This window comes from Amborella trichopoda, chromosome 13 (assembly GCF_054954075.1).
Source record: "Amborella trichopoda isolate Santa Cruz 75 chromosome 13, AtrichopodaSantaCruz75HAP2 v2.0, whole genome shotgun sequence".
NCBI classification, from domain to species: domain Eukaryota; kingdom Viridiplantae; phylum Streptophyta; class Magnoliopsida; order Amborellales; family Amborellaceae; genus Amborella; species Amborella trichopoda.
This window is the reverse complement of record NC_142348.1, coordinates 5,818,870-5,842,308: the sequence shown is the minus strand read 5'-3', so window position 1 is coordinate 5,842,308 and position 23,439 is coordinate 5,818,870. Positions and strand designations below refer to the sequence as shown.

Here is a 23,439-nt window from a genome sequence, read left to right as displayed (position 1 = left end):
ATGGTATAAGTGCCCGTGTACTTTTTTATATATGGATTTGTTCATTATTGGATGTAAAATAGGGGTGAAAGATGTGCCGCTCGATAGGCACAAAGTTTAAAATAAAAAAGAAAAAAAGTTTATATAAAGATTCAACCTTATAAAAAGGAAAAAAAGTTTATATAATGATTCAACCTTATCATGTAGAGCTACGAGTACACCTTAAAAATCCATCATAAAAGGTAGTTTTAATGTTGCAAAACCATTTGATTGATCATCTCGACATCGAGATGTATGACCATGAAAAATTAAAAGATTTTAAGTCTCAAAAATAGTGCATTTTACAACATATTATTTACACCGTCCATTTTCAAGATTTTCATATGTTTATAGATCTACTTGATTTTAACCATTTTTGAAATTTAAAATTTTATATTTAAATATAAAAATAAATTTTGAGATAATCTCAAAAACATTTTACATCATAATTATATACCATGATAAATTTTGAATGTGCACCTTACCTCCTCTACACCTACGGATACATCCGTATGCCAACTGCACCCAAATAAAAATGTTTGAATATTGAGACTTGGATTTCACCTCGAATGAGTAAAAATAATTGGGATATCAATGTGAAAAAGTAAATGGTTTCATCTAGAAAATTGGGTTAGATTTGCAATTCAACGGTCCGGATCGGAGAATTAGCCAGATCGGCAAAATCCTACTTTAAAAAATTTCAAAAAAACAATAATAATAAGCCTTAAGAATATTTTTTTTAGTTTCTAAAAAATGGTAATATTGCATATTAGTTTTCATTATTTTATAAAAAATGTGTTAATACTGAGAACTTTTATCATATGTTAGTATTTGTTGCCCATTACATTTATTTTACAATCAATAATTTATCTTACATATCTTAGTTATCCAAATAAATAGAGAAATATGTGCCAATAAAAGCCCAATTCCACACTCAGATTATTTCTCATGCTATCTGAATCAATCCAAAATATATAAAGAATACATTCTTGCGATATTTTGAACTTAATAGTGATTGTTCTAGCTAATAAACCCGACCCCAAAAAAACTACAAGTTAATAAAAAAATCAAATAAGTAAAAAGAATTCAGCCTGAAGATATGCCCAACAAAAATAAAATAAAAATAAAAAGAGTCTAGCATTAAAGTATTCCCAACAAGTAAAAAAATAAGTGCACAAAGCCAAATATTTATTGAACCATCAGACACAAGCAAGGTAGATGGAGAGAAAAGTTAAGTTATTCTTGATGACAGGGAAAACTCAAAAAACTTGACTTTTTTCTTGTGGGGAAAAACGCACTACCTGACCATGTGCTTTGCTTTTGGCTCAGGTCACACTCACATAAGTATTTTGTGTAGAGAGAGTTTTTAGGAGAAAACATGCATTGAACAAATAAGTTTTGAGTTGCACAGCCTATTTTCAAGGCCATTTCTTTCATGTGGGTTTTAAATAGGCTAAAAACAAAATGTAATAGATAATTACGAAAGTAAAAAGAATATTAAATAATTATGAAAGATATTCGGAATGTTGTGTGGTTAAAAAAGCAAAATACCCATAGAATGAATGTAATGGATATGAGGATGTTGAGATGGATGAGTGACAAGACAATAAGGGATAGAATTCAAAATGAATACACTCCAAGAAAATTCAGGTGTAGCACCGATAGGTGATAAGATGAGAGAGGGTAGACTTAAGTTGGGCTAGCCAAATGTGGTGCAGACCCAGTACAACACTTATTAAACGGATAAAAGGCACGGACAAAAGGACGTGGTTCGAAGAATATGGAGATTTATAGCATCACTGAAGCTATGACCCTTAATAGAGCTTCTTTCCAATCAACTTGATCTCTTGAAGGTCAAATGTTACATGAATTAGGGCCATATGCATTAACTCTATACCAGGTGACCCTCTCAAAGGGACCTTGCTATCTTGTAAGTAACCAAGTTTTCAGGTATATTCAAGATTTGTTTATACAAAGACCCAAACAGCCTACAATAACTAGGTTTTGAGGCATATCCAGAATTTACGTATCCAGGGACCCAAACAGCACCAACTCGTATGTCATCTTCCACATCCTTGAGATGTGAAGAGTCCCAGCTTGTGATTGGGTCATTAAGATTGAGAGACTTTTTTCCACCATATTCTACCTTCATGGACAGGAACAAAAGGCAATAAATTTACACAAACCCAAGCACAAGAGGGGCAAGTTTGAATGAGATCCTTTTCATATTCAGTCCCCTTCCAAAAAAAACTATGTTTTTTATGGATAGGAAACATATCCTAGGTCACCGTACGTGCACTTTCGCTTTCAGATCCATGATTTTAAAGCTCAAAATATTATGAAGATTTGATGATTTAATGAATTAAAATGAACGGTGATGAATGATCCAGAAACAAAGTTTAATAGTCTATTTCAAGGCTTGGAAAAACATAATGGTGACTCATATCACGTATTTCCAAACCGATCCAGATCGGCATATCGGCTGTCCGGATCAGAGATCCAATTTGATATCTAATGATTCGAAAATGGTTGTGACTTCCATGTGTAAAAAAAAAAAATGGAAAAGTTTATATAAGGGTGAGACCCTAAACAATCAAATTAAGGTGGAGAACAAAAATTTACTAAAAGACGTTGTTTTGATGCCCAAAAATCCTCAATTGATCATCTCGACCTCAAGATGTATAGACTTGAGAAAATATATATTTCAAGTCTTGGACATAGTGCATCCTAGAATTCATTTCGGACCATCAATTTTCTAGTGTTCATAGATCTGCTTGATCTATACTATTTTTGAAGATTTATATTTTATAATTAGAGATGAAGATAAATTTTCAAAACATCAAAAAGATTTCTAGTATTGAAACAACATCTTTCAACACTAATTGAAGGTGCGCGTTATTTTGATGTTTAGGGCCTCGGCCTTACATAAGCCATACCCAAAGGTAAACGGTCTCGTAGACGATCCCTACTTATTTCTTCAAATGGTTTTTTTGTAGACAATCCCTACTTATTTCTTTGGGAAAGAGTGGCCCGTAATGAATTCCATAAAACATGAAATCACATGAGAGAGAGAGGTCTTCTATTTTTTAACCATTCAAAAAATTTTATTTTCAGAAGAGAAGGAAAGAGAGAAAGAAGTCTCTGATTATGAAGCTTACCCAACCCAAAAGGGGAGCTTTTTTTAACCAACAAAAAGAAGAGTTTGAAAGGCGTAATTGATGGGGTGGTTCTCTTTTCTTCATTCCAGGATGATGGCAACGGGCTGGCCCAGGTCACCCCTGGCTTAGCCTCCACAGGGCCAGGCCAGGCCCACATGGCTCAACAGGCCCACAGAATACAGAGGTCTTCGCCCAAGCCTGGCCCTAGCCTCCAGGCCAATAGGATCGACAAAAAATAAAGGAAAAAAAATGGAGGAGAAAGGGGCCAGGGCCAGCCCTGGGCCCAGAAGCAGTTAAAGCAATAATTTTTACTAATATAGTTATTGCCTTTAAAATCCTTTAGGTACTTCTTCAGGATATGTTTGGAAAATGCTCAAATTGTGTTTTTCATGGGTTTCTAAACATGAACAATTCAGCATTTTGGAAACTTGATTCTAAAATCACTTTATCCAAATGGTCTAAATAGTTTCACTTGTTTTTGGGTACCAAATCCAAATATATTCTTCCACTAAACATCTTTGTCTTACTTTAAAACTAGGAATAAACAGAACCATTATGGCAATTTGACCCTTCACGAAACCATTTTTTACTGGTCGATTTTGGGTTGTCAATATACCCCAAAAATTAGATTTGTCCATTGCCCTATTAGGCCCGGTTTCTTCTTCTTCTTTTTTTATCTTTTTTTCTTATTATATTAAATGCAGCCCAGTCCAAAAAGGTCATGGCAGGGCTTAGGCCAACGGCTCGGTCAAGGCCAGCCCTATAGGGACAGGGGCCAAGGCTAGCCTGACCCATTGCCACCCTAGTAAAAAAGAACACCGTTCAACAATTTTTTTTTTATTTATAGAAAACGAGTCTTGGTTTAGAACCCAGAATAAACAAGCCATCTAAATCATTTGGCTTGGTAAATTAGTTGATTTAATAGCCACATTGTTTTTCTGAGATGGTTGGACCATTTTACATCAAAGCTGCTGTAATTTCGGCTGCCGTCTTCAAGATTCCGGCTAAAACTCAAGACGACTAAATCTTCACGAAATCAACCTACCTTCGTTGCAACATGATCGTGACATCATGCTTATGTGACTCAATGAATAAATCACGAAGAAACATCAAGGAACGAGCACACAATCGATCCAGAGTTTTCAAGATTCATCAAAGATTCGAGCCTCATGATTGTGTCTAAAAAACATGATTCATGGCTCGAAGTTGGTATCAAAATGATCGTCATATCAAGTCTTACAAGAAAACAATAATCTTTCGATCAAACGGGTATCAGAACGACCTCAGGTCAATCACGAAAGATCACGCAAGTTCTCGGGCAGCAACAGGGACTGTTCTAGAAGTCCACATATTGTTAGATAGGGGAAAAACGATCCTTTTGCACCCATTTTTAGAATTTATTTAAATTTAATTAAATTGTAATTATCTTCAATTCTAGCTAATTTTTTAGCATACACCTATGTTTTAGCCCAATTTTATATATAAACATGCAAAGCTAAATTGTAAAGGCCTTGGGTTCATTTTTAGATTGATTGAATAAAATTTCCATTCCTGCTTGAGTTTGTGAGTATGTCTTGGAGAGAGAGGAGAGAGAAAAAAAGGGCTGGTACCCTTCAAGCAGGTAACTTTCTCTCTCCTCCTACCCTCTTTCTCTTTCCTCCTACCCTCTTTCTCTCTCCTTTCCTCTTTCTCTCTCCTCATCTCTTTTTCTCTCTCCTCTTTTTCTCTCTCATCCTCTCTTTCTCTCTCCTCTCTTCTCATCTCTATCTCTTTCTCTCTCATCTTCCCTTCTCATCTCTATCTCTTCTATATCTCTTTTCATCTCTCCTCTCTACTCATCTCTATCTCCATCTGTCCTCTTCCAATGCAAACGGCGAAGGCCAGTACCAGTTGGTTTTCTCCTTCTGTCACAACTGACGAAGCTTAGCATCAATTGGTATTCTCTCTCCTCTCTTATCAGTTGATGAAGCCTAATGCCGACTTGTTTTCTCTCTCTTCTTCTGTTAGGCAATGAGACTTGGTACCGACTGGTTTTCTCTCTCTTTTCCTATCAGTCATCGAGACCTAGCATCGACTGGTTTTCTCTCTTCTTCTCCTGTCAGTCGATGAGACCTAACACCGATTGGTCTACTCTCTCCTTCTGCCTATCAGTCGACGAGACCTAGTGCCAACCAGTTTTCTCTCTCCTCTTGTCAGTCGACGAAGCCTAGTACCGACTGGTTCCTCTCTTCTTCTCTCTCCTCTCCTATCAATCGGTGAGACCTAACGCTGACTGGTTTTCTCTCTTCTTCTCCTGTCAATCGACAAAGCCTAACGTCGACTGAGATTCTCTTTTCTTCTCTCTCCTCTTCTGTCAGTCGACGTGACCTAGTACCGATTGGTCTTCTCTCTCTTTCTGTTTGTTAGTTAGTGAGAACTAGCATCGACTGATTTCTCTATTCCTCTGTCAATCAGTGAGGCCTAGATCGACTGATTTTCTCTCTCTTCCTCTGTCAGTCAACGAGACCTAGTGCTGACCGATTTTCTCTCTCTTCCTCGATCAATTAATAAGACATAACACTGACTGGTTTTCTCTCTCTTCTCCTGTCAGTTGGTGATACTTAGCGTCAACTTATTTTCTTTCTCTTCCTTCTAAACACAGTCGGCAATGCTTAACCCCGACTGTGCCGTCCATACCTCTCTCTCATTTATTCTCTCATCTTTCATACTCTTCTCTTCCTTCCTTCTCCCTCCATCTTTCTTTCCCTTCTTCACTTCTTATTCCTCATCATAACCTTAATTCTGCTACTCTTTCTTTCGACTAAGAGGGATTGAAATTAGCCTCTCATGATAGTCCTGCCGTCTAGCCATAATGTTGTTGTGTCAAGGTTACTTAGCCCGCGTTATTGCCACGACAGAATAACCATCGTACCTAGATACTCGGTATTGGTAACGACTTATAGTTACTGAGCCCTCTTTACCACCACGTCAGGCCAATTATCCATCAACCTAGTCACCGCCTTGATCCTCTCGCTTAGTCGCATTCTTCTCTCCCTCGTCTTTCTTCTCTTCTTCTTTTTGAATGCGCATGGTTGTGTACGTCCATCAAAGAGAAAAAAGGTTAGGTCTGACCCACCTGTTTTATAACCTTTGCCATATATGTATGTGATTGCAAAAAAACTGAAAACAAGAAGAATACAAGCCAAGAGAGGCGATTCTGAACCAATTTTATTACTGATAAGATTTCTTCGTGATCAAAGAAGGTGCCCAAACATGTCAGCCCGAAGAAGTCCCAAACCCACATTTAAATTCCTTTCTCACTTCATATTTTCCCAATGAACAATTATGAGGTATAATCAACATACAACTCAACCATGCCTGAAAACAAGCTTATCATTGACATTCAAATATTAAAGCATACAAAAATTATACACAATATTAAGCAAAACCCAAGGTTCAAACCCCTCTGAGGGCTCCACAAATGCAATTTATTCAGCACAACAAATACGCGAAACACCAGAGAAATAAGGAAAAGAGAAGCCAAAATCCTGCTCATCAAGACTCGTATGAAGCTCCCGAATCCATCAGCTTAGAGTGGACCATCAATAGCCAGAGGAACAGATTTTGCCTGCAAAAGGAAAAAAGAAGAAAATCACATTAAGAACAACCATATAAAAAATATTTATCATTGGCATGCCATTTTCGAAGTTATGGTCCCTTTACCGTCCAAGAAAGCCAAAAGACAGCAGTCATGGCAGAGTAGAATGGAAATAAACAACCTTGGAAGAAATATGGAATGGAAATTCCGTTTTGAAATTTTTGTTTAAATTGGAATTATTTCTCAAAATTCAAGGAAGCAACTCTGTAAAAATTTAATTCCTGAATTCCAAAATAAGATAATTTCTTTTAAGCAACTTTAGTTCGATTTAAGTTCTAGAAAACCATGTCCCAGGCACAAATCAGAAACCAGACTTCAAATTTAAGTTTTAAAACCTTGCAGTTATGGTAATGGCTAATACAAACTTATAGAAGCATTAAGAAATGGATGTAGGGGATATTAAGTCATTATTTTTGGGGGCCAACAATCATTTTTGGAACATAAAAGTTATTTTAAGCATTCAAAATTTCACTTAATGAGGAGTTGAATCTTACCAGATCTCGGAACTTGAGGATATAAAACATCTCCAAGTAACGACGAGTTTCACGCCTTTCAAGCTTTGAAACAAACTTCCAGAAGCCATAGACACCAGCCAGTGTCATCAACCTCTCAGAGTATATCTTCCATGTATAACTACAAACATATATAGAGAAGAAGGTTAAGAGAATAATCAGCGAAGAAAATATGAACAAACTTCACCACTCAATGGATGTAAATCAACCGAAAAAGGAAAAAAGAAGAAGAATTAAGGGTACATTAGCAATATCATTAATGTTACCAATCAATGGATGTTAATTAGTTTCAAAAATAAACTTTTTAAATAAATAAATAAGGAAGTGTGCATCCGCGATGTTATTTGCATTGGACCATACGCATGATCAATGTGTGTGTGTGTGTGTGAGAGAGAGAGAGAGAGAGAGAGATATAGAGAGAGAGAGAGTGTGAGAGAGAGAGAGAGAGAGAGAGAGAGAGAGAACCAATCATTTTATCTAATTCCCTGGAAGAATGTAAAAGCCCAAATTTCAGATAAATGTGTGCATCAAGAGAGAACTACCCAGCTTTACAGAACCGAACCTCGGTTTTTCTTTGTTCAATATTTTTCAGTTAACTAATCTCCCTAGTATAAGAATTCCAATTGATAACAATTCACTGTGTGCGTTTTTGCACATTTCACATACCAATACACAGGTAACTGATCAAATAACCAATGCTAAATAGAAAGCACATACCATTCATAGATACGCTGTAGTCCACCTTCAGAAATACTATCCCAATGAGCAGGGTTTTTCTTTGACTTCTCAAAGAAATCGACCATAAGCTCAGCTGCCTTATCTCCATGGTAGGGGTCGATATGGAATCCAGAGCTCCCATGAACTATAATCTCAGCAGGCCCACCATTTACAGTGGCAAAAGTGGGTAGACCACAAGTCATGGCTTCCACAACAGTAAGCCCAAAAGCTTCATAGAAAGCAGGCTGAACAAAGAAAGATGCGTAAATTTAGCATAAATGCAGAGATCACTTGCAACACCTTGCAGTACTTAATACAACTAACAGTCCATTAATACAGCATATAAAAGATGCTGTGTGATTTTGAATAAAAATGGGTATGAAATGATTTGGCTGTTGTAACAATTTAGTAAGTTGTAATTCTAATTTCAGATGTCAAACCAACCACTCCCAAAATAAGCCATGATAAGTGCCACCCACTTTTGGGAAGGTTAGACATTTCCTATGACAAAGAATGACTTGGATGCATAATACTTTCAATATGCATGAAAATCATGTAGCTCCACAAGCAACCCCAAACACTACCAATAAAAAGCAGTAATAAGAAATGCCACCCACTTATGAGGTCGAATTTTTCCTTCAAATAGAATGAATTCGAAGCATAATAATTTCAACATTTTTGAAAATCACATAGTTCCACAAGCAACGCTGACCATTACCAAGAAAAGTGATGGGCCAAACATACTTATCATGTTTTTCATGGAATTAAAAGCCCACAATCTCTCTCTTGTAGGTAGTTTTTAATTGGGGTGCTTTTGTGGAGTTTTAGAGAGGGTTCCGGACCATCTTCTAAAGTAATTCCCTAATTCCCAAACGTTCAAAGAAAGAATATGTCATCTAAAGGTTCATGGGGGTATAGAAACATGTACCTGTACAAAAGCACCCCTTGTGTCTGCTATATAACGGTAGACCTCACCATTACGCACCCTATTCGTCTGGGAACATATCCAACGGAAATCACCATTCAAATTGTATTGCTTCATGAGGTTATGCATTTTCTCAATCTCAGATATTTCTTCTCTATCACTAGATTTCTTCACATCAATGTAGCCTGCAACCACCACAAGGTTAACAAGCTCCCTAAGCTTTGCATTCTTCCCAAATAACTCGACCAGCCCCGATATATTCTTGACACGATCAAGTCTAGCCATTGAAAATATAAGTGGCTTTTTCCGGTCATTGAGAACACCACTGAAAAAACACCACTAAAGCAGTCAGTAAAATTGCTATGACACCATATAATCACAAGAGAGTAACAAAAAAGCCCAAGTGCGTTTGAAGCTTCATTGATGAGAAAAAAATAATACTCACACATGCTCGTCATTCTGAACTGGACTGTAGAGCATTTCTTCAATTGAGGGGTGGAGAGCAGTGAGACGCTTTTGCTTCTCAGTGAATGGGAAGTAGATGCTCATGTCGGCTCCTGGAGAAACAATGTTGAATTTGGGATCAAAGACATCAATCCCATGAACCACACGATAAAGGCCAGGAAGAGTGAAGGCAGTGTGACTCTCATATTGCCCTACTGTATCTTTGCTGAATTGACAAAGAGAAATACATAATGTCAGCATAAAGAGAAATACATAATGTCAGCATAAACAAGAGACAAGAAAAACGCTTTGAAGTCCAGAGTTCCAAATATAAACTAGATGCATTTTAATGCAATATTGGAATGGGAAAGAATAAATACCTTCCTGCAATCTCCTGGTATGTACTGGTGATAATGAAATCAGTATGGTTCATTGCAATAAGATCAGCCGTAAATTGGCACGAAAAATGGTACTTTTCATCAAATTTTCTCCAATATATATCGGAATCTGGATACTTAGTTTTCTCTAAAGCATGAGCAATGGTGCACTGCATAAAAGAAATAACTGTCATGGAAAGCACAGATGCAACCTTTTTTCCTTAAGCAGAGATGCAAATTTTGGACAAGTATGCAAAAGCTCAGAACACTAACCTGTGTAACTCCTAGCTTGTGCGCCAGCAAAGAAGCCACAAGGTTTCCATCACTGTAGTTGCCAATGACGAGATCTGGCTGCCCCTGTAACTCTGCGGCGATCTCGTTTGCCACTTCCTGAGAAGTAAATCATCGCATTGAATTTTGAGGAAATACACCAGCTATAAATAAAAGGATCACATTCATGCACCCAAAGCCCCACTTATTTGACCACAGAAAACAAGTTCATCAAATATAGCACCCCTTAGAAGTTTTGCAGGTGTTACATTGAAACCTTTATATGTGCATAATTGCTTATGAATGGCCAACATGTGAAATACATGTAGGCATAATTTGGTCATTTACATGATTACATTTCATTGTATCTCATGGAAACATACATAAACATTATTCCCTCATTATGCAAGTATGCAATAATTTTCATCTGAACTGGCCTAAGTGATGGGAGTCCCGCGAAGAATGTGATGTGGAGATGTAGTTTATTCATTAAAAAGAAAAAATTTAATGGCCACAAATTCTACAAATAAAAATTAAAAAATACCATAAATGAGAGAGATCCATCAACTTCCTAGAAAAAGAAGCCTCCCTATTGCTGAAAGGCCCTGGACAACCTTACAGGAAAATAAATGACAGAAGAAAGTAAATAGACTTAAATAGACCAAGTTTTACCTCTGTAAAAGTCTCCAAGTAAGGCCATACATCAAAGCGTGAGATCCAATGACGTAGAATTCCTTTCTCAGTTCTGAAGGGCACCCGCAATATATGAGTGTGCTGCGTTCCACTGATTCTTTCCAAACGTTGGTTGCAAGTTGTTCCTCCTGCTTCAGGTATCAATCGAGTCACCTGGGTTCATAAGCAGAACAAAAATAAATAAATAATCACTCTGAAATCAGGTCCATAGTTGCCATCTATGAAGGTGAAACAAAGAAGGGAAACGAGAATAAACCACAGACAAGAACATGAGAAAAGTAAAACATGATCCCAGGATCCCCAGGTTTGATGGGAAAAAAAGGTATGCAAACAAGAGAGAGAGAGAGTTTTGGCATCTAGAAGGAAGTCTTCTTAGTTCCCAAGGGCTTGCAATCATGTAGAAAAATCATCATCAAAACAGCACTTACCACAAGAATTCGAGGAGTGATATCAAGACCTTGCTGCTTTATTTTGAGAAGCATTTCATTCTCCAAAGCACGAACTTGATCCAGAATATAAACAATCTGCAATGAATTTGACCAAAGGATATTCACTTCAGCAAATGACTTTATAGGTTGAACCTTGTAATTTAACACAAATTAAAAGGTAAAGAGTGTGAAATAATCAAATGAGAATCTACCTGCCCTCCAGTGTCAGGCAACCCCAGCACATTAGCTTGGCCAAAGTATCCATGAGGAGAAAGAATTACAACATTAAAGACCATAGGAATCAAGCCCAAAAACTTCTCCAAGGTTGATGGATCAGGTGCCTGAAGGATATCTAGAAGTAAATGAATCATCTCTGAAACACGCTGCGCTTTATCGCCCCACCCCTTCTCCAAACCCATTTCTTGGAATCTGCATATGAATGGGACATTAAGCACGTCTTTAACAGTCCTATACAATAAATATATAACCCCCAACATCTATTAATAGAACAGGAAATGCTGAGAGACTAAGGTGATGATTACTTGTGCTCAAAGCTTGAGTATGGTGTATCTGGTGGGATCTTTGACAAATATTCTTCAGCCTTAACCAAAGCAGACTGAAGGCCCGACAAGCTATGAATTCTATCATTCAGCATCATAACCTACACATGAGCTATGAATGTCAACCCTTTAACCCCGACAACTGGTAGAAAATATGAAATTTTGAAATGATGTTTATCACCACAGCTCTTTTCTGTTATTATTTATTATTAATTTCTCAAAGCAGGAAATTTCATCAAGAGAATACATCTCAATCAATGTTGTAGCAATCAGCCAATTGAATACTCAATGCAAGATACATTTAAAGCAGGAACTCCAAAAACTATCACATGACAAGGAGCGCTCTGAAGAACCCAGTATAGTTAAGAGGTAGAAACTATCACATACCAAGGAGGGCACTGAAGAAATAAATATAGATAAGTGGCAGAAACTTACATTCCCCTTGTAATGATGTGCTCGAAGGAAATCGACCAAAGGCTGCATACTCTCTCTTTCATTAAACAATTTTGAAGAAAGGTGGCGATTGAGGAACTGTACACCATTGCCTATGGATGATGAACGATTAGGACGAGGAAATGATGCATTGAAGGGCTCAAAGTCCAGCTCAAGCACAAAGTTATCTTGGCAGCTGCATTGGACAAAGCACGTAATCATTCATATGCAAATCACCAATGAATCAACGCCTCGTCCATATCATATCATATTATGGTATCGGCATAGGTAAAGATGAAATGTAGTAAACAACAACTAGAGAAAGGATCAGAAAGAATTCCTAGAGAAGCAAAAAAGTAAGTACAAAAGACGAAAAAGAACAGTAGCAAATCAATGCCAAAAATAGTTGAAGGTCCTTCGGCTCACGAAACCAATGAAAGATAATTACCTTCCATCTACAAGCTCTTCTTTGAAACGCAGATACTCAGGTACAGTCAACTGCTCCACGACTAGTTCATGTACATTAACACGAACATATTCCCAGACCCCAGGCCTGGGGCGAACAGCTAGTGCCACCCATGGAGGTAGAACGATAGCTTCCTGTAACGTTTGAATGAGATATTGAACTTTCAAGCATAAGTAAATGTGATGTAAGGAGTTCCAGCTATAAGAAACTTAGAAATGAGAGAGAGAGAGAGAGAGAGAGAGAGAGAGAGAGATTCTCTATAAAATCACCTGGGTAGATCTCAAAACATCTCCAAAGAGCCCCTGACTGAGCTTTTGTCTGTCTTCCTCCGCAATCACCTTTTCAAACTCATCTAGCAACTGATGAGGTTGCAAAATTCCTTTCCCTTGCTCCACATACCTGGACTCATTCAAGATTGTAAGCAGAAAGAGATTATAATAGGTTATTTCATGGGTCAAGCTGCACCATAGAAAAGGAAAAACTCGCAACTACAAAACTTTCCGAAAAAAAATGGTCACACCATATGTTGTTTCTCAATAGACTGACTTTTATTGCAAAATGGAAACAGAGTAAATGATGTACATTCTTCTACGTTGCGAAGCTTATGTAAATTACTCATCGGCGACCACCATATCCACACCATTGGGAATGAGAATTATGAGATACATTATAACCACAGATTAATGGTATCATCTATAAATGCATTAAGTTAAATTGTTACCAATGGCAAAAATTTGGTTCTCCAAATAGGGTACTCTGATTCTTCAATGCATAAGAGACCGATCCATTGAAATGGAAAATAAGCACAATTAATAGTGATCCCCAGATTGATACATATGCAAAAACAATACCATCCTTTATATGCTAACCGCAGAGTTTACAAACTAACTTGATACATTATAAACAAGATTATCTTTTCGCTAAGGCGGGGAATAGCGAAGGTTAAGAGGCTCAAACCTGGAAAGAAGGCAAACCAACTCGTTGCGATGAGCGGAAAGGGTATCTTCAACTCTCTCCCTCATACTTAGAACACGAGTCAACCTGCGAGTAGCCATGGCTAGCTTACCCAAAATCCTTTACTTCTGCAAACAAAATCAATAAAACCAACAAATCTTAGGTTAACAGTAGCTCAACACGTTAGATTAAAAGCAACATTAGCATAATTGGCATATTGCTTATTTGTAGGGCGAGAGAGTGAGAGAGGCTTTAAAGAAAGTAATGATGGTGAAATCACCAAATGACACACCCCCAAACTTTAAATCTGCACCAGAAAGCATGTGGAGTTCATTTATACAAGTATAAGTAATAAAGTATTGAATGGCTATTTAAAACAAAGGTTGACCAGAGAGTTTAAAATTGACTAAACTTTTCAAAAAACATCTAGAGAGCCTCTGAAATTTGAGCCTTGCACGCAAACATGATAGAGACTTCGACGATGAAGGAGCAGAATTTCAAACCAAAAAAAGAAAAGATAGCCACGTAAAGAAATGCAACAAATCTGACCCTGAATGATAGATGATCCGCTACAAATAAAGTGAATAAATATAGGGTAAGTATATAATGAGACCATTTACCTTTGGTACAAAGTAGTCACAATTGATCTTGACCATTGGATGTGAGAGTGGGTGGCGGCATTTATTTAATTGACCAAGGTGAAAGTTCAAATGAATTTTTTTTGAACTTTGTAACACATCCAAACTATTAAATTTCACATCCAATGGTGGTAACTATTAAATTTCACATCCAATGGTGGTAAGGAATTGCAACCTCCCTATATTAAAGGTAAATGGTCTCATTGCATACGATCCCATAAATATAAGATGGTTAATATTTTCTCAAAGCACAATACTTTTCTCCCTTTTTCATCATTAATGCTAAAATCACTTTAAAAATAGCAAAAGCGCAGTAATTGCAAAAACTTCAAACAGAGTTTATTTCATCAGAGTAAAATAACAAATAAAATGGAAAGGATGGAAAGGTGTAGCCGTATAAGGTTAAGACAAAAATGTTCCAATTGAAGTAAGTTTAACAGAAAGTTAAACAGAGTACAGAGAAAGAAACTTCACGTGAAGGGAATTAAAGTTGGATCTTGGGGGCAATATTTACCTATAAAATCTTGAAAATAAAAATCGTGTACATCGAATGGAGAATGAGAGACACAATATATATAGGGAGCAAAAGATATGCCAAAGCGAAATTCCTTTTTCACAAAACGTTTCTTGCCTGAAATGAAAAGCCATCACATGGAAGGTCAGAAAGGGAGAATAATTTTACAGAAAACAAACAGCCAGTCGTCCAAAAAGCAAAGGGAATTTGATTACTTTTAAAGAATCTCCAAAAGTAGAACAACTTCACTTGGAGAAAGAAACAAATTTCATCAAAAAGGAAAAGGAAATATGCGAAACAATGGAAGGTGGCCACAAAAGCAATCAAATTTAATTCAAAGAAGAGAATCAGGACTCATGGTCGAAAAGATAAATTGTACAGTTAAGGAAAGAAAGTATCACATGAACTCATAGGAAGAACAGGGTATAAAATGCGGTGATCAATGATTGACTCTCTTTTCAAATATCAGGAGAAAAATAACTGTCTGCAAAAGAAATTAAGGAATAAGATAGGAAAAATGTTCTGGATCCTTGAAAAAGAAAACTGGAACTAAAAATTCATTTTGACAAAATTCATGATCATTTCCTTTGCCAATTGAAGGCCATATGAGCCAAGAAAATAGAAAAAATAATTTCATTTTCGATAGACAAAAATAATAATATAAACTTCAACTGCATTTCGTCCAAACAACCATTTCTAGCACATATTCACTGCAAATCGAAAAGAGCATCAGAAGAAAAAAAACAATAACAGTTCACAGTTCACTTCACTTACTAGGAGAGATGAACCACATCAACCAAAATTTTAGTGGAAATCGTTTTTATAGAGAGAAATGGGAAGCTAAGACCGAGAAAACTCACAAAATACACAGTAGAACTCAAATTCCACCCCAATTTCCCAAAATGAAAATTCAAAAATCCTAATCGCAACTTCTCTGAAATTCATAGCCAAAAGCAATTATAACACGAGATCAAGCAACTATTACCTCTAAAAATCACTCAATCAAACCAAACGAAGAATCACAGAGCCGAAACACTCAAGAAAACGTCGATGATCAAACAAACGATGATTCAACGCTTTGTTCTTGTGGCGATTGGCGTCAAGAGTGGCTCCCTTTTATACAGAATCGGGCCTCAGTCAGGCCGCTGATTGGGTGACTCTATCTCTGTTTCCGTGAAGTCATTACCATTAGCGGTTTCCGACACCGGTTTAGGATTCGTAGGGTCCCCGCCATTTCCATCACAGTACCAGTACGCCATTACTTTATTAATTCCCAAGATTTTCTAGGTCTTTTTTTTGTTTTTTAGAAGCTTTTCTAGAGCTTTTTTTTTAGGGCTTTAATTATTAACTTTCAGGTGATTCTCTGGTTTTTCGCTTTCCTACGTTCAAATGACAATCTTTTCTTTTTTTTTAATCATTTCGAAACTTTTTCTTTTCTTTTCTAAATCTATATTGCACGTGTTTTTTCTGTGTTTTATTATCCTTAAACACTTTGATTTAATTCCATTTTGTATTTTATATTTTGTATTTTATATTTTGTATTTTAAGTAAGCTCTCCGTACCGGAACTAAGAACCTTATCCATTGCACTTAATTTTTCGAGTGGGAGTGTGGGACCCGCGAAGGCACTTTCCCATAGAGGTGAGAGAGTACAAAAACGCGGGCCCAAATACCCTAAACATCTGCGCTAATGACGGGATCAGTGCACTGACACGAGAATTTTACAGTTGGCGCTTGTGGCAAGCTCCCGCGGGTGCGTACTGTACGATAACTCTCTCCGGCAAATGTTTCACATGGATTGCGAGAAACGTAAAAAAAAAAGAGAAAAAAAAAAAGTAACCCATTAATGGGTGTCCAATGGTGCTGATGAAGATTAAAAGGGTGTGCTCTGTATAAGGTTGCAACCTTAAACAATTAAATTAAGTCACATGACTGAATAATGTCATAAATATAATTTTATTATCAAAAATTATTTTATTTTCATATCAAATTATAAAATTCTAAACTCCAAAATAATTCAAATCACGTAAATATATATGCACTTGAAAATCTTAAAAATAGGCTGTCCAGGTAATGTGTTGCTATTACATTATTTTTAGGATTCAAAATTTGTTTTACTTTTTGTATCCATACATCTCTATCAATTATTTTTAAGATTCGAAATATTTTTTACTTTCAATATTCATACATCTCTATCAATTAGAGGGTTTTCTGACATTAAAACAAATTTTTATGATGGATTTTTGAGGTGCACTTTAATTCTACATTTTAAAGTTCGCAACATTATATAATAGATGTGGTTTCTATAAGGTTGCAACCTTAAACAATCCAATCAAGGCGCACGTCTAAAATTTATCATAACATGTAATTTTGGTGTAAAAAATTATTAGAATTATCTCAAAATCTATTTTCATATTTAATTATAAAATTTTAAAATTAAAAAATAGTTAAAATCAATAAGATCTATAAACAAATGAAAATCTTGAAAATAGACAGTCTAGATAAGGTGTTGCAAAATGAACTATTTCTTGGTCTCAAAATCTTTTTTTTTTTCATATTCATACATCTCGGTGTCGAGATGATCAATTAGAGGGCTTTTTAACTTCAAAAAAACTTTTTTCGATGGATTTTTGAGGTGCACCTGTAATTCTAAGTTGCAACCTTATATAACCTTTTTCCTTATATAATTGTTTCCGTATTTAAAGGTCGAACCCACCAATGGAGCCATTTACACTCCTTCCATCACCATCCATTTGATTAATTTTAAGGCTAATTAACTTAACCATATTGTTGGGTCATGGCATCGTTTCCCAACAATGTTTTACTTGTAACATGAATGCTCAATTGGAGCTGGCAATGCACTAGATGATCCGGATTGATACGGTCGGCTTTAAAAAAAGTAGGGCTTGGATCACAAATTATGCCTTGAGGGTCAGGCTAGAGCTAGGGTCATGCCACCATAACTTGAGGATTGGGGACCTGGCCCGGCCTGATCCTTTTTTTTTTTCTCTCTCTTATATTTGGCGCAACCCAGTCCTAATTAGGCCAAGGCCAACCAGGCTCAGCCTGGCCCTATAGGAACTAGGGTCAGACTAGAGTCAAGCTGCCTTGCCCATTGCCACCTCTAGCTCTATATTGCATATGCAATAATATACTTTATCGGGCAAACAAACTATTTTAGAGGATTTTTATATTTTTAAAATTTCTTAATCCAAATTAGATAAGAATTCCAGGATCGGGCAAACGAACTATTTTAGAGGATTTTTATATTTTTGAAATTTCTTAATCCAAATCGGATAAGAATTCCAAGAGGGGGAAACTAATTTTTTGGGTAGCCCATTATGTGGTGTAGATTGAAAACCACATATATGGGGTCCTACCACCACGGCCCGACCCCTTTACTAAAAATACTAGAGTTCCTAAACACTCAAAGCTACACCACAGAAATTGCACTTAGTGCAAATCCGAAAAGACAGAAAGCCAAAAACCATTGTTGGTCCCCATTAGTGCGGTCTTTGTCGCTTCGCTTTTATTCCACATGTTTTTTTTGTTGACATTCCATTTATTTCACTTGTGAACTACCATAATACAACTTCACATGTTGTGAACTATCATTTATTTCACATGTTGCCCCCATAATATCTTTGTTTTTTAAAAAAAAAATTGTAGTTTAAGGTTTCTTGCTTATGTAGTTTTTGAAATTCCACAAAAGAAACCAAAAGCCCTCATAATATGTTTAAATTCCTCCATGAAGTGTGAACATCGAATTTTAAATGAGTTTTCTTGGTCAGACATTGCATAGATGCGCTTAGGGACCTGCCATAATTTAAGGGACTAGCTGGGACGAAACGCTCACCCAAAGGAATTGGGGGCTTTTAAGGTTGAGCGTCTACTTATTGTGCGTGAAAGTTTTAAATCCAATGGGTTAATATTTGATAAATAAAAGATAAAAAATAAAACATCAAACACATACTACAAGAACACAAAGATCGAAGTAATTCACCTTAAAAAGGTTATATCTAAAGGCACGACAATATAAAATTTACTATACCAATGAAAATTACATCAAATATTTTGGAACAAGCCTCGACAAAAAGCCAAATTGAGCAAACATTTTTAAACTACTATCCCTTTTTTTTACTTCTGGCAACCATTACCGACAACACCGGATAAAGACAAGAGAGCAACCTTCTCTTTACTTCTGGTAACTATTATTGACAACACCAGATAAAGATGAGAAAGCAACGAAAAATTGATTTTATTTCTAACTAAAAAGAAAACAACCCAAAATATAATCGTTTCCCTATCAGAAACTATAAAAAACAAGCTTCTCAATCTTAAAGAATCTTCAGGATTAACCATCACAATGTTTCTTTTCATAGGAAGCTCTCGTCTCTCTTAGAGGAAATCTTGCATCTTAGCACAAGAAGCTTTGCTCCCCTCTCTCTCTAGAACCACCATTCTGATATGGTGACTTAAATAGGGCACACAAATTCTCTGCAGTTTCATCTCATATATATATATAATGGGAAAAGTTTATATAGAGCCGAAGCTTTAAACAAGCAAATTTGAGCGTACCCCAGAAAGTTCACTAGACGAGGTTGTTTTGATGCCCAAATATCTTCAAATTTATCATCTCAACATCAAGTTGCATGGACATGAGAAAAAAGCGGATTTCAAGTTTTGAAAATAGTGTATTTTTGTAACACATTTTTTTACATTCAATTTTCAAGATTTTCATATATTTATGGATCTACACTATTTTTTAAGCTTTAAACTTTATAAATAAAGATCAAAATATATTTAAGACTATTACAAATATTTTAAGGCATTGAAACCACATTTCTCGACACTATTTGAAGTAGGCTCTAATTTGATTGTTTAGAGCCTAGGCTCCATACAAAGCGCACCCACATAAAATTAAGAGTCCATACTACATAAAAAACTTCCTATTGATGTTACATATATCTCAAAATACCAAGAGATATATCCAAGAGTCCGAATTCTTTTTTGGATTTTTATTTCTTTATCAATCCCACAAAATATAGGAATATCTCAATCCAACAAAAGATAAGAATATCTCAATCCTACATAATATAAAATTTTCTAATAGGGTAATTTTGGATGGCACCAAATCCAACACTACATTGCTTTCCGAAAGGTGGGTTTTTTATTCACTATAATTGAGGTCTCTCAAGTACTCAACCTGGAAGAGCTCCTTGCAAGGTATCAATTTTTAAGGTATGGTGCGAGTTTGGGTCCAACCCAACATTTCACACAATTAATGTGTCTCTCACTTGTCCATGAACAACCAAATATCCCAAATTATAAGCAAGTGTACCTAATTTGGGCCCTTCTTCACTTTGCGTAACATGGTGAGTACATGATGGGTGCTTTTCATTAGTGCATGTAGCATGCTTTTGCAGGATCATAGCATACATTTACTCTAAGTAAAAGAGGTACGTAATAGTATATTTCGATCTAATATTTTGAGATTTACGATAAAATCACTAGATGAGTGCTTTTCCAAAAAAAAAAAAAAAAAAGGGAAAATAGAGCAGGTAGATCTGGAACATTGATATTTGGACAGTGCAGATATTTGATCATTGATAATAAAATAAAGTATATAAAAAAAAAGAAAACCATAACATGTGGCCAGCCACATATTGTAGAAATGCGGGCTTGGTAATAAATATATTTTTTAAATATAATTTGATCCTAAATTTTAGAGAATATATAATCTCTAACATAGAGATCATGAACATGAAGAAAAATAAATGAAAATTTAAAATAATAAATATATTAAAAAAACATTTGGACCATTAGTTACAATTGTTTTTAGATGGACTACCTAATTGCATCCATCTTTAAGATGAATGTTTTATACTTCTGGATTGTATATTTTAGAAATGTGGTTCAACCTTCATGAAACAATTGTTCATTAATTAAAAATTGTCTTTCAAGATCCGCCAATTTGCATATAAAAATATTTTCTCCTTTTTACGTTCTTAAATTGATAACTAGGTTGAAGAGGTTCCATCCCCAAAATTTAAGGGCGTTAAAAACAATCATGGCTAGGGTTCTAACATAGGGAGCACGCACCCACAAAAAGTATACAATCTTGACTTTTATTGGGTGAGGGACCATGGTGAGGTCACTTGATGACCGAAAGGTGTAACCATGTAAGCCATAATTTCTTTAAGGAAAATCAAGAGAATTTATTTAAGAAAAATTGTTTAATAGGGCTGAAGCTCTATTAAAATAAATAAAGCATCACCTCATAATTCATAAAAAATTATAATTCAAGTATTGGAGGACCGTTACATCGTTCATCTCAGCTTGAACATATTAGCTGTGAAAAAAAATTAAGATTTTAAGCTTTAAAAATATGTATATAGTAAAAAATTATTTAGACTGTCCATTTCATCCTAAACTTAAGTGTTTATAGATCCACAAGATATATACCATTTTTTAATTTCAAATTTTATTATCAGTCTCAGAAATTGATTTGGATTCATAATGGATATTTTGTTACCAAAAGTGCTTTCTAGATAAGGATTTGAGATGAAGCTTTATTTTGTTTTCGTAAAACCTAACCCATAGAAAAAGAGGTTTATTTGGGAATTCAGGATTAATTTTCTTGTGGGTTGTGCCCCAAGATTTAAGTTTTTAGGGTAGGGTGCCCTCAGTCAAGAGTGGCAACTTGAGCCCTAGGCCCTCTTTTTGCACGTGAAATTTTGAGATGCTAAAAATGTTAGAGTGTGGAGACCGTTGGTTAAAACTTAAAACCGTTGTGATTTTACATTCAGAATGCACAAGTAGTTATTAGAAAGGCAGATTAGGGTGGAGATTGCTAGTATGGCCAACAATGGGAGGGATGGCCTAGCCCGGCCCGGAAAAAAGTAGGGCCTAGGCCAAAATGTTGCCCAAGGGCTGGCCCGTATATTTTTATTTGTTTTTAAATTTTTCTTTGTTTTTTTCATTAGGCAAGCCCTAACAGTTCAGTGCTCAAACCAAGGCTGCTTGGGCCCGAACAAGGCCGAGCCATGCTAGGGCCGGCCCTCAAGGGACTCAGGATGGGCTCGGGCCAAAGCCCGCCTGTTGCAAGACCTTTGTGAGGGAGTCACCCTATTTGACTTGAGAGAGTTCCAATCAAACAGGGAGAAAATTTTAACAAAATAACTTTTAAAAATTTTATAAGATAGGGAGAATCGGGCAACTTTAGTGGCTTGACAAATTTATCGATCACTGCTATATAGGGTCCATTTAGCCTAAGATGCACAACAGATAAATATGAATCTTTGGAAGGGTGTGTGTATATATATAAGAGATTTTTTCTTTTTTGGATAACTCATTGGGAAAGACAGACCCCTACTCATTTTTTCAAATAATTTAGAAGTTAATTTTTTATTTAAAGAACGGAAAAGTTTATATAGGCTTTTTTTTAATAAAGGAAAAGGGTTTATATAGAGCCAAGGCTCTAAACAATCAAATTAAAGCTTACCTCAAAAATTTCATTAGAAGAGGTGGTTTTGATGCCCAAATATCCTCAAACATATCATCTCGACATCAAGATGCATGAACATGAGAAAAAAAATGGATTTCAAATTATGGAAATATGTATTTTGTAACACATTTTTTGATCGTTAATTTTCAAAATTTTCAAATTTTACAAATCCATCGATCTACACTATTTTGAAGCATTAAACATTATAAATAAAGATAAAAATATATTTTAAAGCTATCATCAAGATGTCCAGTATTGAAACTATATTTCTCGACACTATTTGAGGGTAGGCTGTAGTTTGAATGTTTAGAGTCTAGTCTCAATACAAAACGCACCTTTTTTGTAAATTTCTAACCATTCGAGCCTGAAAAATGTTTAGAGATGAATGCATGCACATGTTTTCATTATGAATTATTAAACCCAACTTCCATTGATGATAATTAATTATCAGCTCAAGTAATGCTTCCCTTCTAAGACTCATTCATGATGAAAAGAGGTTGATCCAAGTTGTCACATCTTTTTCTCCATCCATAAGAGGTTCAAAGGTAATTATCCTCTTGGCAACACATAATACGTTTACTACTTTTTCTTGGGTAGGTTTGTTGGAACTTCTTAATTTGGAGGTTGTGCTATAATCCTCTTGTCTTCCTCTTATCCATTAAACCTAACACCAGATCTTGACTTTAGTCTCAACCCAAAAGTTTCCATGCTACCACAGGAGCATATTGTCCATTCGACTTCCTCATGCGTAGAAATAATTTTAGGATTCCTAATTTTGGGATGCAACCCCAACGTAGTGACCTCCTAAAAAGTAAATAAAAATTATATGCATTTTATGTGTGCCTAAAAAGAATATGTACAGAGACTGCAAAATGAGCATTCTAGTAACCAGCTTAAATAAAAAGTAAAAAGTAAAAAAAAAATTATAGGCACTCTATATGAGTTATGATAAGGTGCTCATACATACCGGTATTTTTTAAATATAATCAACTTTTTTGGACATTCACATACATGTATTTTGTAGTATGAGAAATAATCTTATAGGATCCTCGCTCACTTATATATGTAAGATCTCAAAAGATCACCATTAAATTTGACACGGATCTATAGAAAAGTCAAGTCCTATATGAATGTGATAACTTGTTTAGAGATCCGTGCCAACTTTAATGATGATCCTTTGAGGTCCTACA

The 23,439-nt window shown here is 35.7% G+C and overlaps 1 protein-coding gene across 3 annotated transcripts; it reads right to left on the bottom strand.

Moving 5' to 3' along the window:
• Positions 1-6,530: 6,530 nt before the first annotated feature.
• Positions 6,531-16,030, bottom strand: LOC18428723 (sucrose synthase 2). 3 transcript variants are annotated; one of them, XM_006838025.4, is made up of 16 exons: positions 15,729-16,030; positions 13,595-13,719; positions 12,907-13,036; positions 12,620-12,771; positions 12,175-12,367; positions 11,722-11,840; positions 11,392-11,608; positions 11,180-11,275; positions 10,731-10,904; positions 10,062-10,178; positions 9,792-9,958; positions 9,413-9,637; positions 8,971-9,292; positions 8,043-8,287; positions 7,308-7,446; positions 6,531-6,783 (listed from the first exon to the last, which is right to left on the bottom strand). In XM_006838025.4, exons 2-16 carry the CDS (start codon positions 13,690-13,692, stop codon positions 6,745-6,747), a joined length of 2,433 nt encoding a protein of 810 aa, XP_006838088.1. In that variant the 5' UTR covers positions 13,693-13,719; positions 15,729-16,030; the 3' UTR covers positions 6,531-6,744. The 3 variants fall into 3 exon arrangements, with proteins under 3 accessions (XP_006838088.1, XP_011621334.1, XP_020519620.1); XM_011623032.3 differs by lacking the exon at positions 15,729-16,030 and adding an exon at positions 14,744-14,774; XM_020663961.2 differs by lacking the exon at positions 15,729-16,030 and adding an exon at positions 13,872-13,912.
• Between the last annotated feature and the right edge of the window lie 7,409 nt (positions 16,031-23,439).